General features: G+C 41.2%; 1 protein-coding gene across 1 annotated transcript; it reads right to left on the minus strand.

Moving 5' to 3' along the window:
• Window positions 1–452: 452 nt before the first annotated feature.
• On the minus strand, window positions 453–6960 carry LOC134286574 (uncharacterized protein K02A2.6-like). Its single transcript, XM_062848205.1, has 3 exons — window positions 5728–6960; window positions 4129–5609; window positions 453–1983 (listed from the first exon to the last, which is right to left on the minus strand). Exons 1-3 carry the CDS (start codon window positions 6958–6960, stop codon window positions 453–455), a joined length of 4245 nt encoding a protein of 1414 aa, XP_062704189.1.
• Window positions 6961–24312: the final 17352 nt, after the last annotated feature.

Raw genomic sequence — 24312 nt, forward strand, 5'->3', positions numbered from 1 at the left:
AAACCGTACATTGTTGTGGAATGGTCAATGTGCCGCATGAAAGAATCGCCCAAGAGCGCATGTTGGACTTACCTTCTCGACCGACGACCGAAGACTGAGCCGTGTGCTTGCCTCTCGGAAATCACCACTACCCGTGTGAGCGTGATCGAAGCGAAGCAGAGGGAGACGATACGATGAAAATGCTCGTTGTTGATCGCGTCGTTGCTAACCGGTTGGCTGCCCTTTCTAAAAGGTGTGTTGCAACATGCATGTGTTGCTAGAAGGGTAACGCAAAGAGAAGTAATATCTTCCAGAGGTTCTCAACCCCCACATCACCCCTCTTCTTACAAAAAAAAAGAAAGAAAAAAAAGTTAAACAATCAATATTACCAAAGTTTATTTGCATAAATTTATTTGAATGTTATTTTAGATCGATTATGTTTATTCAGAAACCAAATTCATCTCTTGCACATTTTAATTCTCGTTGACATCTGCCATGCAGATGAAGTCTTGTAGATGTTTGGGAATTTTCCTATTCCTGGTGGCTCGTTGTGTTGGGATAGCATCTTCAGCCTCCGGATGTCCAAATGATTGCTCGCGCCATTCCACAACCTTCTTTGTCTGGGACACGTGTCGCTTTATCGTACGCCCTTCGTCGTCTCCAAGCACCAAATTCCCATTTCTTTCTTCCATGACCGTATAACGCTGTGTCCCAAACCTAGAGTCGCCTTTTGCTCTCGTTTGTCGCTCTACTATCACCGTATCACCAGGCTTCAACTGGCACTTCCGGGCTCCACGGCGGGCATCTTCACGATGTTTAGCTTGAATTTTCATTGCTCGGTCTCTCTCATCAATGCCACTGTTGTCATAATCAAGCAATTTTCGGTCTATTAACGGCAGGCCTCGCTTGATCTTCCTTCCATGCATAATTACTTCAGGTGGCATTTTTGTAACGGTATGAGAAGCTGCATTGTGCGCTCGAACTGCCGATTGGAGTTCTTCATTATAGTTCCCCCCAGAGGAGGCAGCTACGGACATGGACTTGTTGATTATCTTCATATAATTCTCAACCATGCCATTCTGCTGCGGGAAGTGTGGTGTCGAGAAAACAGTTTTGATCCCTCTTTCGTGACAGAACCGACCATAATCATCTCCATTGAATGGAGGACCGTTGTCACTTTTTATACACTCCGGAAAACCTTCTATGTCGAAGACTTCGTCGAGCACTTTCTTTGTTTGCTCGAAGCTGGTCGACTTTACAGGACGAGCAATGAGATAACGTGAACGGTAATCAACAATCACCAGGATATGTATACCTCCGAATTTGGCATAAGGTCCATTAAAATCAATAGCGATAGTTTCCCACGCAGTCTTGGGGATGACGGTACGCACCATCGGAGTGGTTTTCTCTGGCCGACCATTGATTGCGCATGACTGGCATGTCCTGACCCACTTTTCGGCATCCTGCGCCATTCCTGGCCACCACACACGTTCTCGCAAAATAGTCTTTAGTTTGGCGGCTAGGGGATGTCCTTCATGGGCTATGTTCAGTGCTTTTTCCTGGAGAGATTTGGGTATTACTGCACGACCATCCTTCAAAATGACACCATCCTTGACGCAAATATCTTCTCGCATTGACTGGAATCGACGAAGATCTTTTGGCCAGTCACCAGACTGCAATGCGTTTGTTAGTTTGATCAGCTCCTGGTCTTGTTTTGTAGCCTCACGAATTTCATCCTCAGTTAGAAATTGTATGCTGTTTGCTTCAAGGCTAGCGATTTCCCACGGACTCGTATCCTCATTGAATGGTTCAGGCGTTCCTCCAGAAAGGCGTGAAGAAGGATCAGCAATGTTCTCTCTACCACGAATGAACTCCACGTCGTAGTCATAGGGGCTTAGCCGTAGAGCCCACCCATCTGCTCTTGTCAGTACTCTCTTCGGATCCTCCCGAGTTCTGTTGAGGATGAAGCTCACACCTCTGGCATCTGTTCGGAGGGTGAAATGCCTACCGAGCAAAAAGTATGCAAAATATTCAACCGCCCAGACAGCACCCAAAGCCGAGGGGCGATTCACTGTACTGCGTTACTGATTTGAAAATACACGAATGAAAAAAATACACAAAAATGCATCAATACACGACCAATTCAAAAATGAAATAAAAATACGCCACATTCGAAAAAATACACCAATTCAAAATAAAAATGCAAAAATGCTCCAGTGCACGGAAAATACAATAATAGTTCAAATTCGATTAAAATGCACAAATACGGTAGAATGCATTGTTCAATACACGAATTCGGGAAAAATACGTTGTTATTGTGAAATGACATGGAAAATTCAGCAGATGTTGATGTTTTCAAACACCGGGACTGGACGCCTGACGATTCCTGAAGCGGGGAAGGATCCAAACTTCCGGAACATTCCTGAGCACAATCCTTCAACAAATTCCACCAGGAAGGTTTTGTCACGGGGTTTGCAGTTTTGCAAATTGCAGTTTTGACAATTTCAAGATTAAATCTTGGTAGAATAAAAGTAGCAAAAAAAAGCAATTGTGTTGAGCTTATGCGAAGATTGCCGATCGTGATGCTGGAGGTAGAGTTTGCTAGTTTCCCGGATTACATACGACAGGAATCACTCCGGAGAATGATGGAAGGAAGGAAGAGGAATGCGTGCAGAGAGTATTCGGATATTTTATCCAAAGCAAAGGATAATGATAGTTTTCTCCCGAGATTGCTCCAAAGCAAATCCAACGCATATTATTCCCTGTGAAATTCCATCGAGGATTAATTCCAGGTTAATTCCTAGGGAAATTCCTCCGAAGATTTCTCCAATTCTTTTTCTTTTGGTGTGAATGTCTTTCTTCTTGGAGGGAATTTCTACTAAATAAATTTCTCCGAAAGATTCCTTTAACAGTATTTTTTTGTGGTAATTCCCTTTGTAATTCCTTCAAGAAGATTTTTTACAAAGAATGCCCCAAGAATCCCTTACGTAATTGTTTTTTTTTATTTTCATTTCATTCACATTCGTTGAGATAGTCACACCGGGATTTCCAGTTGTGCATTCAAGGTTATCCTCCACTGAAACTGCTGATGGAATTCTTTCCGGTGCCTATTCGCCTATTCCTCAAGATAATTACAACGGTGTTGCTTCAAGAATTCGCGAGGCACTCAATCAGAATTATGTGAGGTGTATCCCCAGAAATTCTTTCAGTAATTTCCTCTAAAATTTCTCCATGAATTCCTTCTTCGATTCCACTCCATCTTTCAGATTCTTTAGGAATCCCTTTTCAAATTCCTCTAGGAGATCCTTCCGGAAGTTCCTCCATAAGTTGTTTTACAGATGCCTCGTGGGATTAATCCATGAAATCCTTCTGCGGTTTATGCTAGAAAAAAAAACTCGGGAAAGAATCAAGAGAAATTTGCGCATAAATCCTATAAGACATCCCAGACTCGTTCCCAGAAGGGATCTCTTGAAGGAATTTCAAGAGAGGAATTCTGGAGGAGTCCCAGAATGCGCTTCTGGAGATGTCTGAGCAGGAACTCTTGGAGGAATCCCTTAAAGAATACGTGGAGAATACAGAAAGTATTTCTGTATGAATCGCACAATCAACTTTTGGACGAATCCGCGAAGGAACTACCGAAGACATTCCAGGAGGAGCTGACAGGGGCATCACAAGAGAAACTCCTGGAGGAGTTTCAGAAAAAGTCCCAGGAGGTATCTGAGAAAAAATGCAGGAATCCCAAAAAGAACTTCTCTAGTAAGTCCTCAGTACCGGAGGAATCTCAAAATCGCTGCTCAAAATAAACTTTTCCTACTTCTTTGTTTTCTCGAATCTTCGGTCAGGAATGGTTGTCAGTTTTGTCAATAAATAATGTTTGAGATTTTGATAAAATGCAGCATATGTCAAGCCCCAAATGCAAAATGTGAAAATCGATTTTAAATACACATTCGTTCGAAAAATGCTCAATTATTGCATCAATACATATCAATTCCATTTTATTCAAAAAAGTGCAGAAAAATGCAATAATACAAAAAATACAAATTAATGCACCAAAAATACACCAATTCGATTTTCAATACACAGGGCTGCATCGAAAATACATGAGTGAATCGCCCCTCGCCCAAAGCTTCCTTCTGATTTTGCGCATACTTTTTCTCCGTCGCGGTCAGGGCTTTTGAAGCAAAGCTGATAATTCTCCGAGATCCGTTTTGATTCTCCTGGGTCAGCACCGCTCCCAGCGCCACCGGGGATGCATCTGTATACAGTACGGTCTTGTCATTTTCAGAAAAATATCCTAAAGCAACCGTTGAATGGATTATCTTGCTCTTAGTCTTCTCGAACGCTTCAGTTTGTTCAAGTCCCCATTGCCAAGTACGAGAACTGGCCACCTTCCACAACGGACTAGTCAAGTCAGCGAAATTCTGAATGAACGGACTTACGTACGATGCCAAGCCCAAAAAACTCCGCAACTCAGATACCGTTGATGGTTCACGGAAATTTTGGATACTGTTAACCTTTACCTCATCGACGTGGAAGCCATCTTTATCCAGTTCATGGCCCAGAAATTTGACCCGCTCCCGGTCGAACTCGCATTTTGCTTCATTCAACGTGAGATTATTCTTCCTAAGTGCTTTGAGCACTTGAGCAACTGTTTTCCTCAGGTTTTCCAGGGTGTCCGCGAATATCAATATATCATCAATGAACACAATAACGTTGTCAATGCCCTCCAAAATACGGGTCATTTCGCGCTGGAAAATTTCGGGGGCACAATTGACCCCGAACATTAACCTTGTGAACCGGTACATCCCAGATTCAGCGAGGAATGTGGTCAATTCTCTGGATTCACGCCCTAGCTCCAGGTGATAATATGCGCTAGTTAGGTCCAGCTTGGTGAAGTACCGCGCTCCATGTAATTTTGCCTTCATCTCGTTCATCAACGGCAGCCGGAAATATTCCCTTTTTATAGCCTTATTAGGGGCCCGCATATTCACCACAAGTCTAAAGTCCCCCTTGCCTTTCGGAACAGCGGACATTCCACTGATCCATTGTGGAGCTGTCATGACCCTTTCTATGATACCTTTAGATTCCATTTCCTCCAGCCTTGCTCTAGCCGCTTCCCTGAATGCCGCTGGAACGTTGAAATAAGCATTACGAACTGGAGGAATAGATCGGTCGATACTGAAGTTGACCTTTACTCCTGGAACTTTCGGGAAAATTTCAACATCACCTTCTTGTTCTTGTTCAGAACTGTTGACCGCCTGTCCAACTAGCAATAACTTCAAATCAGCAGCAGTTTCACGTCCCAGTAGCGACCTACGTCCTTTCGGAATCACCAGGAATTTAGCGCGGACAACGGGCTTGTCGAGACCTTCGACCTCTACCAGTGCCCAAAAAATCTTCGATACCGACATTGGTTGATCTGCGGCGTATGCTTTGACATCAGGGTGAGCTGAACTATCAACAAACTCTAGTTTTACTGTGCCGATTCTAACTTGCTTTTCGAGGCTCTCCCAGTCCTTACCCCCTATCACATTTGCATCCGCACCCGAGTCTATGAGGAACGATACAGGTTTCGATGAACCCACGTAACAGTTGACCAGCACATCAGAAAGCGTTAGAGAATTAACCAACTGCAAACAAAATAAGGACATACAAGAAGAACAACCATCAGTTTTTGCAGTTCAAACCCATTTCACAGCGATTGCCATTTTTATTAAAAACAGAACAAAATAAAAGATCAGATTATACCTGTTCATTTTTGAGCGGTTCGTCATCTTCCTTCGAGATATCCAGCTGGTTCACCACCCGTTTCTTGCGGCATGTGGCTGAAAAATGCCCACGTTCGTTGCACGTATTGCAGGATTTGTACAAGGCTGGACACGGTTTGCCATTGTGCTTTGGACGGTCGCACCTGAAGCATCGATTTCGTTTTCCAACGAACCTATTTTGTAGCTCCCGGCGCCTGTTCGGTGGGCCACTTGCTCCTCCTCGATCGCGAGTTTCCCATCCACGTGATGCAAATCGTTTCTGGCCAAACTGACGGTTGCTCGAAGTATTGGCAACTTCCATTATACCCTCCACTTTGGAAGGACCGGCATTGATGTTGAATGCCTCGGCTCGAGTGGCAGCTTGAATTACAGTTTGGGTGTCGTGATTATATGTTCTCGCCGCATTAGCGACGTCGCGGTTACTCATTCCTTGAAGTATCTGAGACCGGATGAAACGATTTTCATCTTCGCCATAACCACACATACAGGCTTTTTCTACCACTCTTGCATAAAACGTTACGACAGACTCGTTGGATTCCTGTTTGAGCCGGGTGAACTCTTCATGCTCCGCCGTAGTGTCAACCAAAGATCGCAGATAGGTTCCAATATTCCGAGTTAGGATAGAGTAGCATTGCGGGTCGTCGAAACTAGGACAGAGCTTAGCCGCGGTGATTAAGCCTTGTAGCTGTTCGCCCATGAGAAGATACAATAGCTTGCCTCGACTAGTTTCGCTGACGTTGTTCAAATCTGTTGCGATTTCAAAATTAGATTTGAAGCGACTCCATTCTGTCCACAGTTTACTAGTAGGTATGGCTTGCGGAAAAGGGCGAATATCCCAGCGAATCCCTCCAATGTAATCTGGCTTCGACGGAGTACGAACTTCCTGACTGCCTGAGTTCTGTAGTGATCTGTCCTGTGGAGCAATCCATGGAGGAACAATGGGTGCAACAAGCTGTCGCTCTGGTGTAGAGAAAAGCGCTTTTTCCATGCGCTCCAGCCTTTCAACCAAGCGCCGATCAACACGCTTCCTAGTGACTTTCCGAACTCTTTGAACAACACAGTCATTTTCTTCCAACGGCTCAACTGAATTATCGGAACAGGCTTCCTCCAGCTCTTCTCTGTCATCGTCCGACACGACAGACTCTTCCTCTTCAAAATCAGAGCCGTCGGAAGCAAGAGCGGGAATGGCACGCACATATTTGCCACCTGGCATTCTGGATTCTGTAAATTCCAGAATAAAGAAAAACGAATATTAGCAGTGCACTTGCTTTTTTTTATGAAAAAACAGTGCTATGGAAGTAAAAACAAGGCTTGCTTTTCAAACCTGCATATAAGAAATAAATCATGTCGACCCATTACGTTGTTTGGAGGTAGCAAATGATTTAAGTAATTTAAAACCAACGTAATTTGAATCCATGGATATCAAAAACCATGCTAACCATTGATAGCGTTGCACTAGTTTCTTAATGCAATAATTGTAAAATCATTTCAGTACAACATATACGTGCCAAACCATTTAATAGAAATTTCAGTAGACGTTCTTCTCAGTTTTTTTGATTAATAGTTTCGTGATGTTTATTGTGATAATACAAAACCTACACCAAATCATATAGTTAAACATATAGCACAGTGATTACTTACAACAATGGTCGTACCGAACCATATCCTTATAAAACATCTGTGCTAACACCCCGTTCTATTCAAGTAGTCGTACCGAACCACTTCTCTCAGTAATCATGGTCGTACCGAACCATGTTTTGTTTGTCACATCAAACATTTCCATTTAACAGTAGTCGTACCGAACCACTTCACAACGATGGTCGTACCGAACCATTTTCCTTACAAAACATCTGGGTAACACCGTAAATTCATTCAATTCAAGTAGTCGTACCGAACCACTTTTCTCAATGATCATGATCGTACCGAACCATGTTCTGTTGGTTACATTAAACCATTCCATTTATTTGTAGTCGTACCGAACCACTTTACAACAATACTCTAATCGAGCTATTTTCCTTACAAAACATCTATGTTAATATCATTAATCCATTCGATTCAAGTAGTACCGAACCACCTCTCTCAGTAGCAATGGCCGTACCGAACCATTGTTTTTGTTAGTTACACCAAACCATTTCGTTCAACAGTAGTCGTACCGAACCACCAACATTTAAGGACAGACTTGTTAGAATCCCAAAATGGCCGCCACAATGGCCGACTTTGGCACCTACTCACGATTTCGAGCGCACAAATCTCTTCGTAAACAAAACCAGCGCACCTGATCTTCTTATTTTAAGCTTATTACAAGTGAGCAAGAACAGAATAATCAAATGCGCTGTTATTTGGAACTTGCTTCTTGAGATTTGTGCGTTTAAAGTTCTGATGCACTTTTGAAGCGGGATTCCAAGACGTTTGTCCTTAAACAACAGTCTAAAATTCTCAACAAAAAATATCATAACACAAATTTGATCAAAATAGAAAACACGCAATTCCTTTTCATTCAATACACTCGTAGTAAAAGCTTTGAGAGCATCGATAAAGTTTATATTTTTTTCTAAAAACTTACTGTTATTATTCAAGTTTTAAATCATCACGATTGTATGTGTAAGCAGTTCTTAAATAATGAAAGGTCAAACTTAATTATAATAAGATACGAGAAGCTGTATAAGAACCTCAGTTACCATAACTGATACAACAATGAGCTAATATGTAGCGGATTAAAATCTGAAAAAAAATAATCCTCTGTACAAAATGCATTTGATCGAAATGAAGACAGACATTTGAGCAAACTCTAGTTTTCCCATGGTCACTACGTTTCACAAAAGTTTCAGGTTGATCTTACAAGATTTGCTATTCACAAGACCAACCTGCAATTGTTGTGCTCATAAAAATCGTTTGTTTTTATTAAGAATTAGATTTAACGATTTCATGCCGTGTTCTATGTGCTTAGTATTGTTTTACATGCGGGTAACACATACACATTAAACTGTCTGCATCAATGTGTGCGATCAAGCGCACCACTTCCCCTGTGGTATCTGGTCGATGCCGGGACAAATTTTAATATATAAGAAAAATCTCAGAATATTTTGCCCCAAAAGTAGAAAAACTTTTTTCTTACCTTGATGTCTTCACGGCTATCAGCAAAGTCGCTTTACAGCTTCGCTTATACACTATCACACGTTCGATAATTAATTTATGCTGGAAGTAAATTTTTTTCACATTACTCAATAAAAAAAAATGGCGCAATGATTTTTTTTGTAATGAACACGTGTTTCGTAATTGCACAGATCTTTTCGCGATTATTCTTGGACAATTCCGTATCAGAGCATTTTTTTCACTTTATGAAATGGTGCAGTGCTTCTTTCACGTTTTTATTCCAATATTTCCCCCATTATTGGCTATACCCTTAGCCATATGATGTGTTTCACTGGTACACTTTTCTCACCAAATCGCACCACGAATATGAATGCCGAGCACATATAAAAATCGAAATTTCTTGAAGACGAAGCAGCTGTAAATTTTCACTTCAATGGTCACTATTAAAGCCACCCCGCAAGACGACTCTTCTTCACTGCCGATTCCAATCGCAAACGCACGAGCTTCGAACACAAAACGGACACGTTCAAACAAAGAATGATTTTTCAGATCAACCGCGCGATCCAACCACAATTTATTGTTCACCCGCGGTCCAAACACGAAATTTTCTTGGACGATTCTCTCTAGCAGTCAATTCCATTTCAAAATAAAATTTATTTGTTCCTGTTGCACCAGAAACAAACCTGTCACGGTAGCCATTGTGGAATGGTCAATGTGCCGCATGAAAGAATCGCCCAAGAGCGCATGTTGGACTTACCTTCTCGACCGACGACCGAAGACTGAGCCGTGTGCTTGCCTCTCGGAAATCACCACTACCCGTGTGAGCGTGATCGAAGCGAAGCAGAGGGAGACGATACGATGAAAATGCTCGTTGTTGATCGCGTCGTTGCTAAACGGTTGGCTGCCCTTTCTAAAAGGTGTGTTGCAACATGCATGTGTTGCTAGAAGGGTAACGCAAAGAGAAGTAATATCTTCCAGAGGTTCTCAACCCCCACAATTGTATGGTACACATATGGTTTCAAACAATAAAATGTACCGTAAATATATTGTTTTTAACTGTAGTTTCAGTACCGGTTATACATTTAATTAAATGGTTTTGGAATGGTTCTCTTTTGTTATGTTGTGTTGGTTTACATTACATAAACCAAATAATGTTATATTATCTTGTCATTTTCCTTCTATTAATGGCATCTCAGGCTTACTAGCATTATGAGATACGCTTTGGAAATTCTCCAGAGCGTTTTGGATAACCCTTCATATATTGGATCGCCCACGTCCAAGTCTGAGTCGAGGTCAGAGTAGTCTCTGATTGCATTAACAGTTGAAGCTTAGGCTCCCATGCCCCACCAGCCAGATAACTGGGTTTCGCAAACTAAGCATTATTTGTCGCAACACTTTGAGCGGCATGATGGAACTATGCCGAGCGCGCTAAGTATTATTAGACCACTAATGTAGTTGCATGAAGTGGGTGACGAGGTACATAAGTATCATTACAGCGTGCTTAACCGTTATTGCAATATTGAGGCTCCAGTTTGACTAAAGTTCGAAATACACGGAAATACATAACAACTCATGAGAAAACTGTCAAATTCGATTCAAGTATAAGTTAGGTTAAAAAGCGAACCCGCAGACGAACCTATATTAAAAGTCATTTCAGTGTTCAGTCCAGTTCATGTGTTAAAGATGGCTCTACGTCAAAGATAAAGTTTGTCAATCGCATTTGATTCGATTGTGGTCGAAGGCAAGTTCACATGAGAGAAGAGGAGGAAATTCCCCTAAATGCAAATACAGAAATAATAGTGTTGATGATGAACTCATCCACTGATTTACGGTAATCTGACCTGCATCATTCCGGGTTGGCCTACATTCTTATTTCTCTCATCGCACTCTACACACCTAGCCCGCCATATCTCTTGGACCCCTGCTTGGACCTGCAGTTCTTAGGATAGGACATTTGGTTTACCACTGATTTAAACATGTTATTGATTTTCAATTGATGTTTCAACTTATTCACTTTTTTCTCTTTCCTATGAAAGCTTTCCTTTGCATTAAAAAAGTCACAAACATCAACAAAACAAAGCACGGAAAAAATGTTAAACTGAATAAATTCTGGTGTTCGATTTGAATAGGTCGAATCTGCATATGAATCACAGCAAACATACGACCTATTCAAATCGAACACCAGAAATAATAAAAAATTCACGGTAAAATAATGTTTCGGAAAAGTGAATGGTTCAAACGTAAGAAAAACAGTATAATATATTGTTACATAAAAATTCAATGTAAATGTATAGTATAGCGAACCATTTCATCACAATACACTTTATTGTAGCTGGTACACTGTATGATGCAGAAATGGTTTTCACCATAGACCCTATGGTTAGTTTTTATCCGGGCATACATACCTACCAGCTAACTACCAACCTTTCACTGGCAATTATTGCACTGCATTGTAACCGATAAACCTACGGCCACGTGTAGTCGTAGGTTACTGTCAATCCCAGCAGGCATGTATGTATATGCTAAACGCCAGTCTCATTTGAAGCCTGTAACCTGCGTGTTACAATTAACCCAGTTTGTCTAGTTTCGTCACTGCGTGTACTCTGAGTAGTTTGTATATAGTCCGATGTTGATACTCAGAGTAATGTTTTTGTTTTGAATTGGCAACATACACCACCACTGACGTGATGAGCAATTTATTTTAATTTGTTTATTTCATGTTTGATTTTATTTGGTGTTAGGTTTTTCCATTTTAATATGTTAGGTAGTAAATTATAGTTTAGATTTAGATAGGTTTTTAAATGAAGTTAGGCCCCATTCTCCTCCCGTTGCAAAGAAAGCGGCGCAACATAACAGCATAACAAGTCGATCACGGTGGTAGGTGGTGTGCGATATTCTGGACGGAGGATGACATTTTGAAAAACGGAGATCGTTTTGTACTGTGAAAGAGCCCGGGCGCGAATTTCGACTCCGCTATTCAGTGAGCACCGTTGGCGTGGAATTCGAGTGAGTGATACCTGGAAGGTTGTCCCCAGGTCGCCGGGAGTGACTGGTGCCAGAAAGTTCCCCGGAAAGCGCCGTCCCGCGGTCGAAAACAGTGCAGTGAACGGGTATTGGGCCGCCGCTATTGGGAAGCTAATCAACAAGGATCTTTTCGCTTCCCGCGGCTAACCACCAAGGACCCAGAAAATACCCACCGTCCTTACTGTGGAGGCTCAGCCAATTGAGTATCTCGCCTCCACAGTTAACAGTCAAGAAGGACGAAGTTGGTTGGTACAAAGGGGCGTACCAACCAAGGTAAGAAACTGCGGTTTCTGCCGGTACTATTCACGGCGAGTGGGTAGTACGGTGAATACCACCAGCGTCGCTAGGGGGGGTCCGACAAAGGAGTTTATCTCCTCCCCCTAGCTAAAAGCCAAGGACCGTCGCTTCGGCGGAGAATTAGCCCAACCCGAAGAAGAGGAAGGTGAAGAAGCAGAAGTGGAAGAAGAAGAAGGACGAGGAAGCTCCGCATATCCCGTGCGGGAGCGAACGCCACCACCGTGCTGAAAGGGCCCCAACGAGTGTCGACGAGCCAGTGACCAGTGACGTAGCGAGGAGGAGAAAATAAGGTCAGAAGTAGAATAGAAGTTTAAAATTGAAATATTTCTTCCTTTTTCCTATTATCACCCATCCGAAATCCAAAGTTTATTGGAAGTACCCTGCTCCGAGCCGCCCTGCCGGGCTATAGCAGGTAAGAAAGCTTTTCTTACAAGCCATTTTCCAGATTTTCCAGAGCTCAAGACAAAAGTAGCTTAAAAGTATTCAAGGTTCAGGACATCAAACGAAACCAAAATGCAAGATCCGAAGCTTAATTTATCTCCAGCTGAACCTCCAAGGTACATTCAACGAAAATTGCCATAGAAAAACCTCTACATTATTAATCCGTTAGAGAAAATCAGGGGAAATAATTTTCTGCAAGATTTGTTTTATTCTAGGGGTGACTTTAATCGCGAGTGCTTTTTCCACGGAACGATGTACATGTGCATTGTACATTTTACGCAGAATTAGACCTCAACTATTGAATTCACGATTTGATTTTATTTTTGAGCTCATTCAAATTGGCCCATAGGGTGTCTTACATGCTTTATAAATGACCAAGCGCGCTATAAGTTCATGAAACGACTCGTTATCCATCAAAAGGCGCCCATATTAGTGGACTAATAACTCCTCGCGCACTAGGCAAGGTTCCAATAGTCGCTTAAGGAGTTGCCACATATAATTTTGGGTTAGCTAATGGAACACGGGAGATGTGGTTTGGTCAAAATAAATGCATTATTTGACTAATCCTATCAAGTCAATTTAGAATGAAAGAAATTATGAAAATAATCTTGCAATATCCCCATGATTTTTCCTTTTCAGCTCGACTGACGGCAGTTTAGGAATTAGAGAACCTTTATAAGGAAATCTATCACTAATACTCATTTACATAATTAACGCAAAAGTAACGGAATCGATAACGTTAAATCAACGCTCTGCGTTAACGTTAACGTTGATCAACGCGCTTGAAAAATCAACGCAAAATTCGTTAATCGTTACAATTAACGTTAACGAATTAACGAAACGGCGTTAATCGTTGATCAACGTTAACAACCCTGCTCCAGGACTTCCTCGGGAATTCCTCCAGGAGTTCTTCGGGAGTTCTTACTCAAGGAGCTTTTAGGAAATTCCTCCACGAGATGTTTGGGAACTTCTCGAGGAGTTCATTGGGTATTCCTCTAGGAGCTCTTAAGGAATTCTACCAGGAGATCCTCGGGAACTCCTCCATAACATCTTCGAAAAACCCTTCAGGAGTTTCTCGAGAATTCATCCAGGAGATCCTCGGCAATTGTTACAGAAGTTCCTTGGAAATTTCTGTCAGAGTCCCTCGAGATTTTTTTTCAGAAGTTTATCGAGAATTCCTCCAGAATCTCATTGGCAGTTCTTTCATGAATTCCTTGAAAAGTTTGTAGGGAATTCCTCCTGAATTCATCAGAAATTCGTCCAGGTAATCTTCGGGAATTCTTACGGAATTCCTTCTGAAGATCCTTGGAAATTCCTCCAAAAGTTCCTCGGGATTTCCTCTATTTAAGAATTTCAAGAATTCCTTCAGAAGTTTCCCGAGAATTCTCCAAGAGCTCCTCGGCATTTTTTCCAGAAGTTCCCCGGAAATTCCTCCAGGAATTTCTTGGCAATTCTTCCAGGAGTTTCTCGGAAGTTTCTCGGGAATTCCTCTTGGATTTCATCGGGAATTTCTTTAGGAGATCGAGTCGAATCGAAATCGAATCGAATCGAGAATTCTTCCAGGAGTTTCGGGAATTCCTGCAGCAGAACCTCGGGAGTCAATCGGGAGTTCTTCTAGGAGATTCGCGTAAATTCCTCCAGGAGTTGCTGGGGTATTACTCTAGGAGTTCATCGGAAATTTCTCCCGGTGCTCCTCGGTATTTTTTCCAGGAGTTCCAGGAGTTCCACGAGAATTTCTCCGGTAGATCCTCGAGAACTCCTTCGGATGATCATCGAAAAATCTTCCAGGAGTTTGACGGAAATTCGCTCATGAGAAATTTTCTGGGAACTCCTGGAAGGATTCCCGATGAACAGTTGGAGAAGTTTCTGAGGAATTTATGTAGGATTTCTCGAGAAACTCGTGGAAGAATTTTTGGGGAACTCCTGGAGGAATTACCGAGGAACTGCCTGAGGAATTTCCGAAGAACTAACAAATATTTCTCGAGGAACTTCTGAAGAAATTCTCGAGGAACTTCCGGAGAAATTCCCTTGGAACTCCAAAATAAATTCCCGAGGTACTCCTGGAGGAATTCTCGAGTAATTCCTAGATGAATTCCTGAGAAACTCCTGGTAAAATTCCTGAGAAACTTCTGGGAGAGTTTCAGAGGAACTCTTGGAAATTAACTGAGGAACCCTTAAAGGAATTCCCGAGGAACATGTAGAGGTATTCCCAAGGAGCTCCAGAGGAATTCCCAAGGAACTCCTTGAAGAAATTCTCGAGGAGACCTAATGGCATTCTATAGGAACTTCTGGAGGAATTCCCGAGGAACTCCTGGAAGTATTACCGAGGAGCTCCTAAAATAATTCTCGAGGAACACCTAAAGGAATTCTCAAGGAACTTCTGAAAGAATTCTCGAGCAACTCTCGGAGAAATTCCCTTGGAACTCCAGGATGAATTCCCGAGCAACTCCTGGAGGAATTTCTGAGGAACTGCTGGAGGAATTCCCGAAGAACACCTTATTCTCGAAGAACTTCAGGATGAATTCCCGAGGAACTCCTGCAAGAATTGCCAAGGCTCTCCTGAAAAAAAAAAATCGGCAAACTCCTGGAAGATTGACAATGATTTTATTGCCCTTTTCCGGCTATACCAGTCGGCTAGTATGTCTGAAATAGACGTAAAAACTTGAAGTATTTTAGGCAAAGTACGTTTAATTGGCAAATTGAGAGATAAATTTGTGAAAAAATTACCACTTGTTTTGGTGGGATTCGAACCCACGACTCCGTTATCGCTAGTCCGGCGCTTTAACCAACTAAGCTACAGAACAAGTTACAACTCTGTAGAATAGAAAGTCAAACTGGATTCGAAGCACCGAAGGAAAAGGGCAATAAAATCATTGTCATACATGAGTTGCGTTCTCTCTAGCGCAGTTGGACGGCCGTGCGTCCGTCCGCGTTGAGCGCTCAACGCATACTGAGTTTACACCGATCATATGGTTGGTGACGAAGTATGTGTCAGTCGAGCTTCAATATCAACATTCTAAAAAAACAATACGCGCACACTTGTTGTTGGTAGGCCGCGAGAGTGCGGGAGATTGGCATCTAAGAGCCGAAAGAGAGATAAAGTTGTGAAAGACGGACCCGGTTTAGGGTGGTGCTTCGAATCCAGTTTGACTTTCTATTCTACAGAGTTGTAACTTGTTCTGTAGCTTAGTTGGTTAAAGCGCCGGACTAGCGATAACGGAGTCGTGGGTTCGAATCCCACCAAAACAAGTGGTAATTTTTTCACAAATTTATCTCTCAATTTGCCAATTAAACGTACTTTGCCTAAAATACTTCAAGTTTTTACGTCCTGGAAGATTTCCCAAGGAACTGAAAGAATTCCTAAGGTACTCCAGGTGAAATATCCGAGGAGCACCTAGAAGAATTTCTGAGAAACTTTAGAAGGTGTTCCTGATGGAATCCTGAAAAAATCCTTCTGGACAGAATTTCCGAAAAAAAACCTTGGTAGTATTCTAGAAGCAACCTCTGTTTTTGCAGATTTTTGAAAAATTAAAGGATACCCAGTTGAATTCCCAGAGGAATTTTGTTGATGAAAAATTTATTTTCTATAAACAATTGCTGATGAAAAATTTATTCAATATTTCAGCATACCTATTTCCTAAAATTCCCAGGAAGTGGTGGTCATCTAATTTGATTTTAACTAAAAACTGCTTTAAAACTTCCGCCAATATGAAGACCGAAAAATTAGGAGTCTGTAAGTTTAAGGTTTTAAAAGTTTAAAATTTTATCTACAAAAATTGAAACGCATTTCAACTGAAATTGTTCCAAGATTTGAAATTATGGTTTAGATTAACAAAAGTCTTCAAAAGTCTTCACAAAATTTGAAATGTCTTCCATATGTCTTCACAAAAATAAATGTCTTCACAGAACTTCAAATGTCTTCATTTGGAAGATATGTCTTCACACCTGGCATCCCTGTTGCACTGAGAAGTTCGGGTCGTTTTGACGTTTGTTGCCGTTCTTCGAATCTGAGTTCGAACTTCAAATGAGTGAGAGGATGATGAATTTCAACATTCAGTCTCTTTCTCTCACACGGCGCAAAGGCACACGTCAAAACGATCGAAGCTTGACGGTTTGATTTTTCGTCGATATATTCGGCACTGGGTATCCACTTATCCGCGAGCGGTAATGGCGGCGGCGGGCAAATCAAACCGGTTCGGATTTTGACGTTTCTTGGGGGAAAGTCAAAACAGTTTCATTCTCCTCCTCACCCCTTCACCCACCGTTTGGTGGCGCCAACCGTTTGCGATCCCCAAGAAACGTCAAAATTCGAATCGGTTATTTGTGCCCGCCGCCGCCATAACCGCTCGCGGATAACTGGATTGTTCGTGCAGTTGAAAATCGGAATTTTTGACACGCGGAAATCGATGTTTCTCCTAAACCGTGTGTCGGACGTACGTCGGGCACAGAGCGCTGGATAGAGGGCCAGGTCCGCTGTCCAGCGCACTACGTCCGACGTTAGGTTTCACGTATAGATTTTGAGAAAATTCGATTGTCGGGTGTGGGGAAACTTCGGGTTTCAACCGCGACGACAATACCTAAATTCCGATGAGAAAATCAGCGGCGTCGGTGGTGTAGTGGTAAGCGTGGTTGCCTCTCACCCCAGTCGGTCTAGGTTCAATCCTAGTCGACGCCGTCGGTATTTCTGAGACAAAAATATCTGATCACGCCTTCCCTCGGATAGGAAGTAAAGCCGTAGGTCCCGGCCCATGTGTTGATGGGTTCGATATGTAGGGTGTCAGGTGTGTGTGGATGTCTCCCTGACCGTCCGTGTTTAGGCTTAGTACCAGAAATAGGCGGACGTTAAACTAGAGCTGATGCCGAACGGTGTCGGCTCGCCAGAAATAAGAAGAAGAAGAAGAAGAAGAAGAGAAAATCATCATTCCTACACTCAGAAATAAAAGTATACACGGAATTACTATTATTTATGCATTTTGTATCCGCATCTCTCTCACTCTCTTTCTGTTTTAATGCTATCTGGTGCTTCGCCTGGGTTGACGAAACACTTCTCTTCAACCCAGGCCAAACGGCAGATAGCATGAAAACAAAAAGAGAGTGAGAGAGATGCGGATACAAAATGCATAAATAATAGTAATTCCGTGTATACTTTTATTTCTGAGTGTACGAAAACATAATCACGATACAAGTTCAGCGATATGCATGCATGTATTAATAAAACTAGCTTTGTACCTGATACACCGCGCTCATACTGGTGTAGCATTTTCTTTCACCGGTGCCAATCGGGTGCCAAAACAGAACAGTACCTGCATGCGAATAAACGAACGGTTTTGGTGCAAGTTTGCTACACCCGGTGGCAAAGCGGTGCAGGCGGTGCAAATAAACGAATTCGACATATAATCTGGAGCAACATTTGAAAAGGGCCCAAGAGGTCTTGTGTCTTTTTTCTAAAACGCTCCGTAGGGCATAACAGCAGCCCGCCCACGCAAATGAACACCGTTATCCGAAAGATCGATGTTTGCTCTATCTGATAACGGTCTTAGTTTTTGTGAATAAGCTGAGGAGCGACGTGTGAAGTCATTGTTTACCAATGCTTGTATGCCCTTTTCAAATGTTGCTCCAGAAATAAGTTTGCTCCACACGGAGAAACTGATGTCGTTTTTGTTTTTGCGGTGGAGCTACACCGGTGTAGCACTTTTGCACCGAAAGTGTTCGTTTTTGATTTTCGTGCTGCACCGGTGTAGCACTTTTTCTGCACCGCTCAAGATAGTGCAGCACTAAAAAATTCGAGAGTGTAGCAGGTGTACACCGTGTCCACCAATCAACGTTTGCAAAGTTGTAAATATTTTGGTTTTTATTCACGCACACCAATGCAACTGCACCGAAAATGTTCGTTTTTGTAGTGAAAAGTGTAGCACGAAGCGGTGTAGAACCGCCACAAAAACGAAAACGACATGAAAAACTCAAAATTAGGTACTTTTAAACTCAATTTTGAGTTCTTTTTCATCTCCCTTTTCATGCGCTCTTTCTGTTGTCAGAGAGTGAAGAGAGAAACAGCCCAACTTTTGCAGTTCCGTGCGTCAAGCCAAAATTGAGTTTCTAGCACAGTACTCAAATTTGAGTGAATACAACCTAGTCAAAATTTCGGTTGAGTGGAAAAAACTTAAAATTAGGTATTTTTTTTCACATGGAAGCAAGCGGGAACAACCCAACAAAAACATTGATTCCATCAACTCAAAATTGGCTTGACGCACGCAACCCCGAAGTTGGGTGGAAAGAACTCACTTTTGGGTAGTTTCGTCTCTCCGTGCAGAGGAGACTTGTTTTTGACAGATCGATATATCGATCGATATATCAAATTAATTTGTCGGTTCGAGAGCTAACTTGTGTTAAGACAGGCACTAAAAAATCCAAGCACTAAAATTTTTTTCTACCTTAGCGACATCTACGTGCGGATCCAAGAAGAAATTCGCCCAAGCACTAAAAATATGTGTGAAATATTTCAATTTTTTTGTGCCTCGGGTGGTTAATCGAAAACAACGTTACGAAAACGGCAATTGTGAAGTTAGGCACTAAAATTGAGGTGACGAAAAGTGGTAAATTTGAGCCTTTATTTTTTCACCTTCACTTAGAGCACCTCCTGGGTCCTGAAAGTCAAACTGATAGCGCTGTGCGGGCTGCTCAAGTCGCTCAAGTAGTCGCCGTTACGATTGCATATTCTTTTTCTTGGCGTAACATCCCAACTGGGACAAACCCTGCTTCTCAGCTTAGGCATTTTGAGAAAATTTTGCGATTTTGAGGTTTCAAGGAATTTCACTAGAGAAAATATTTGACGAATAAAATAAATTTTTAACGAAATATTATCGTCGCAGCACCAAATCGAAGTCGTCGCTTGAAGCACATGCGAAGTTTCAGCTGCGAAGTAAATTTGAATCTATTTTTTGTGTTGCGCATCATTAAACTAATTAAGAGCACAGAGAACAGACATCAAGGCTAGAACAAATTTCATTCAGAAATTTGTGTAAGGATTTGAATCTTCACTTGAGTAAGGTTGCAAACCAATACACGGCGACAACACTAACGCCACCAAACACCATATTGCCACAGTCAGTGGTGAATTGAAACATTTCAAGTGGTGAATAAAATTAGTATGGGAAATTAACCGATTGCAGCGCCACGCTATTGCCACTTGTGTTGCCGATTTCAAATGACCGTTAAATTCCTTACACAGTTTCAGAACTGGACTTGGATGTCTGTTCTCTGTGTTAAGAGCTACAATATGCACTAATCCAAGTTGAGTTAGACATTTCTAAGTAGGTTAAAAATCAATTTTCGCTCCGCAGTTTGCTTCGGATTTCAACCAAAAGCATAAGGGGCTGTCCATAAACCACGTGGTCATGAGGGGGGGGGGGGGTTCGGCTAATGACCATTTTGTATGGACCAATAAAAAATTTTGTATGGACAAATGACCACGCGGGGGGGGGGGGGGTTGTAAAGTCCCAAAAAAATGACCACGTGGTTTCTGGACAGCCCCTAATAACAGTTTCACCAAACCGTCTCTAGTTGAAAGAAGACACTCTGAGCTATCATCCGACGGGTAGCAAGGATACTGAATTGTAAAAAATATGCACTTTGAAGAATTTTTGTATTTTGGAGGTTTCAAGGAATTTCACCATAGAAAATATTTGACGAATAAAATAAATTTTTAACGAAATAACAGTTTCACCAAACCGTCCCTTGTTGAAAGAAGACACTCTAAGCTATCATCCGACGGGTAGCAAGGATACTGAATCGTAAAAATATGCACTTTGAAGAATTTTTGCATTTTGGAGGTTTCAAGGAATTTCACCGTAGAAAATATTTGACGAATAAAATAATTTTTTAACGAAATAACAGTTTCACCAAACCATCCCTAGTTGAAAGAAGACACTCTAAGCTATCATACAACGGGTAGCATGGATACTGAATCGTAAAAAATATGCACTTTGAGGAATTTTTGCATTTTGGAGGTTTAAAGGAATTTCACCATAGAAAATATTTGACGAATAAAATATTTTTTTAACGAAATAACAGTTTGTGGTTTCACCAAACCGTCCCTAGTTGAAAGAAGACACTCTGAGCTATCACCCGACGGGTAGCATGGATACTGAATCGTAAAAAATATGCACTTTGAGGAATTTTTGTATTTAAGTGGTTTCAAGGAATTTCACCATAGAAAATATTTAACGAATAAAATAATTTTTTAACGAAATAACAGTTTCACCAAACCGTCCCTAGTTGAAAGAAGACACTCTGAGCTATCATCCGACGGGTAGCATGGATACTGAATCGTAAAAAATATGCACTTTGAGGAATTTTTGCATTTTGGAGGTTTCAAGGAATTTCACCATAGAAAATATTTGACGAATAAAATAAATTTTTAACGAAATAGCAGTTTCACCAAACCGTCCCTAGTTGAAAGAAGACACTCTGAGCTATCATCCGACGGGTAGCATGGATACTGAATCGTAAAAAATATGCACTTTGAGGAATTTTTGTATTTTAGTGGTTTCAAGGAATTTCACCATAGAAAATATTTGACGAATAAAATAAATTTTTAACGAAATAACAGTTTCACCAAACCGTCCCTAGTTGAAAGAAGACACTCTGAGCTATCATCCGACGGGTAGCATGGATACTGAATCGTAAAAACCCAGATTTATCCACCTAGTGGTGAAAGTGCCTTTCTCGTCGAATATGTACTCATGATCTTTCCGTCGACGCAATCAATCTTGCATTAGAGTCAGTGATCAGCCCTAAATCTCTGAGCTTTGGTAACGGACGAGATGGAGGAAATGCTCATAACAGCGATCTGGGACTGTACCACCTAAGTAATTCTGAATCATGAGAATGCTTTATTTAGAAAATCAAGAATTTTATCAAGTTAATCATCGAATTGAGGCACTTATTCCTACATTATGTTCAACGTATGGGCAGAGCTGAAAGTATCAGTACTTTCAGTTGACTGCTTGACCACCTTCACTGGAGGCTGATTCATACCAAGATGACAATAGGGTTAAAATTTTTTCACAGATCACTTTGACAAAGTTTTATCTGCACACTTTATGCTATATTTTATTATCATTGGTAACAAAATTCACGTAGAATTTGTAATGTAGTTATTTGAATTGCCAATGCTATATCACATTCAAATATCAACCACATTACAGAGCTCGCTCTCCAGTCGCATCAAAATTTTGCGCAGTAATTTTAGACGCAAATAAAGATTTCAAAGAATGTTCGGGCTGATGCGCTTAAATTTTAATTTTTCCATATAACGTTGACCCATCCTACTGTAAATTTACGTCTCAGGAATCTAAAATTGTGTGATTTAATGAGATCGTTTTAGGTTTTTGGTTCTCTTACAGATATCCATCGCTTGCATTGATTTAGTTCACTTTCGTAATTCCGCTGAAGCACCCAACGCTGCTTCTGCAACACCACCGGTAGCCTCTTATGTAGTCTCAGTCTATTTTGTATTGCTAATGAGACCCCCGGAAATGATTCCGGAACACTACCTTATGTTCACTAGTTTATGAAAACTGTCAATTAGGTTACCCGAATTTAAAAACACTACCGGTGGTAACTTCTGTGGACTGTGCCTGTTTTCATATTATCCACGCATCAGGTTACTGACAAAAAAGCGATTTGATACCGCAAGCATGGGTTTGATCCACTTTTATACATGTCCATTTCCAGTGGTACACTCTTAACCGGTTCCGGAAAATTTACATGGTTCATTTTTACATATGACCAATTCCGGCGGGACACCTGAAACCGGTTGTGGAACGTAATCTAAGCTGATTTTCTTAACCCGTATCGGCCTGAGTCAGCGCATATGAACAAAAAATGTCGCCGTTCAGCGAATACACAACGGATTTGAATAATTTTTTGACAGCACACTCGTACATATGTCTTGTTTGTAAAAGTGGACAGAGAACGTCGGAATGGTCCCTATGGCCGGAGTTATTCCGGTGGGTCACTGGGTCAGATTCGTATAAAAAGGGCTGTTTTTCGGTACACAGAGTGTTTTCCACTATGATTCGCTATAAAACTCACTCTATTTTCACTAAAACTTATACCTCTGCTACCAAACATTGTTTCCACACAGTTTTTGACCGTTTAGGAACTACCGGATGTGGCCACCGGACATAATCTCCGGAGGAACCTGCCACATACTGTATACTGGGGTACACAACCATAACCCATTTTTTGCAGCTCTATGTATTGACTTTAGCGGTATAGTGTCTTAGAAGAATTTGTTCTATATACTAAACTCTTTATTTTGGGTTTTCACTTTTGGGATTAATCCACCTAAAAGTGCGACAGAAATTCACTTTTTTTCAAAAATGAAGATAGAGTATTGAAGTCTTCTGCAAAGTTGTAGAAAAATGTATTGTTGGAAAGTTTGCCGAACAAACTATTACCATAATTGCTTAATTATAAGAGATATGTGACGTTTTTTGTGAACGACCCCTCAAAATAGTTTTTTCGTTATATCTTTTCCTGTGGATTTTTGGTAATTTTCGTGTGTTCTACAAAGTTGTTCTTTGTTATGAAATACACCTCCTTCTGCTTTTTTTATCACTGGAATAACGCTCCAGGTGGAACAGAGCCTGCATCTCAGATTTTCTTAATGAGTTCTTGGAGAAATTTCTGGTGGAATCATGGAACGAATATTATAGAAATACCTGGGATGATAAGAGGTCTCCTCCAGAATTTATTGAAGAAATTCTCCTTGCAATAACAACCACTAGCGTCGCCTTTTATTTTTTTCATTTATTCTTTTTGATAAATACTAAGAAAAGCGGGATGAAGGAGAGGGCTAATCCCCATCTTCCATCTGTCTCTGTCTTGTGCTTATATGGGAAAGTGAGAAGCATGCCAACGCTATTATTTACAGCTGAGATTCCTTCGAAATTTACTGCTGTGATTCCTTCAAGGTTTTCTACGAGGATTACTATGAAAATGCTCTAAGAATGTTCCCCGTAATTCCTATTGGAAATCACCTTGACATTCTTTTAGAAATTTTTACTGGTGATGATAAATGACAGTGACCCACCGGTGAGTCCACTTGAAGTTCTTCCAGGAATTCTTCCTGTGATTTGTCAAGTGGTTTGTCCAAGTATTTTTCCATAAATTCCCCCACAATTTTTTTTTTCTAAAAAATCCTACAACAGTTCTTATAATGATTTCTCTATAGATACTTTCAGAAATTGCTTTCGAAATTCCTTCATAAATTCCGCCTGTAGTTCCAATGATTCCTTTATAATTTATTCTTCAGATTGCTCCTGCAGTTTTTGCAAGGATACTTCCAAGAACTCTTCTGTCATTTTCACTAAAAATTCTTGCTGGGATTCCTCCAGCGATACCAGTATTGATTTCTTTAGAAACTAAGTACTCCTACTAGGAATCTTTTCCAGGTTATTTTGGGAACTACAGCTGGGATTGCTACTGGACTGCTGCTGGGATTCTTCTATAAATTTCAGACTAGAATCCTCCAGGATTTTTTCTGAGTTTCCCACCTGCAGGAAATCGTCCAGGAATTCCTGGAAGATTCTCGACAGTAATAATTGGAGATGCTGAAAATGCATGAATTTTATCAAGAATTCGAAATAAAATCAGTAGGAGTTCCTGAAGGAATCTCAGCAAAAATGACTGGAATACAAAAAGA

This window comes from Aedes albopictus, chromosome 2, assembly GCF_035046485.1.
Source record: "Aedes albopictus strain Foshan chromosome 2, AalbF5, whole genome shotgun sequence".
NCBI lineage: Eukaryota > Metazoa > Arthropoda > Insecta > Diptera > Culicidae > Aedes > Aedes albopictus.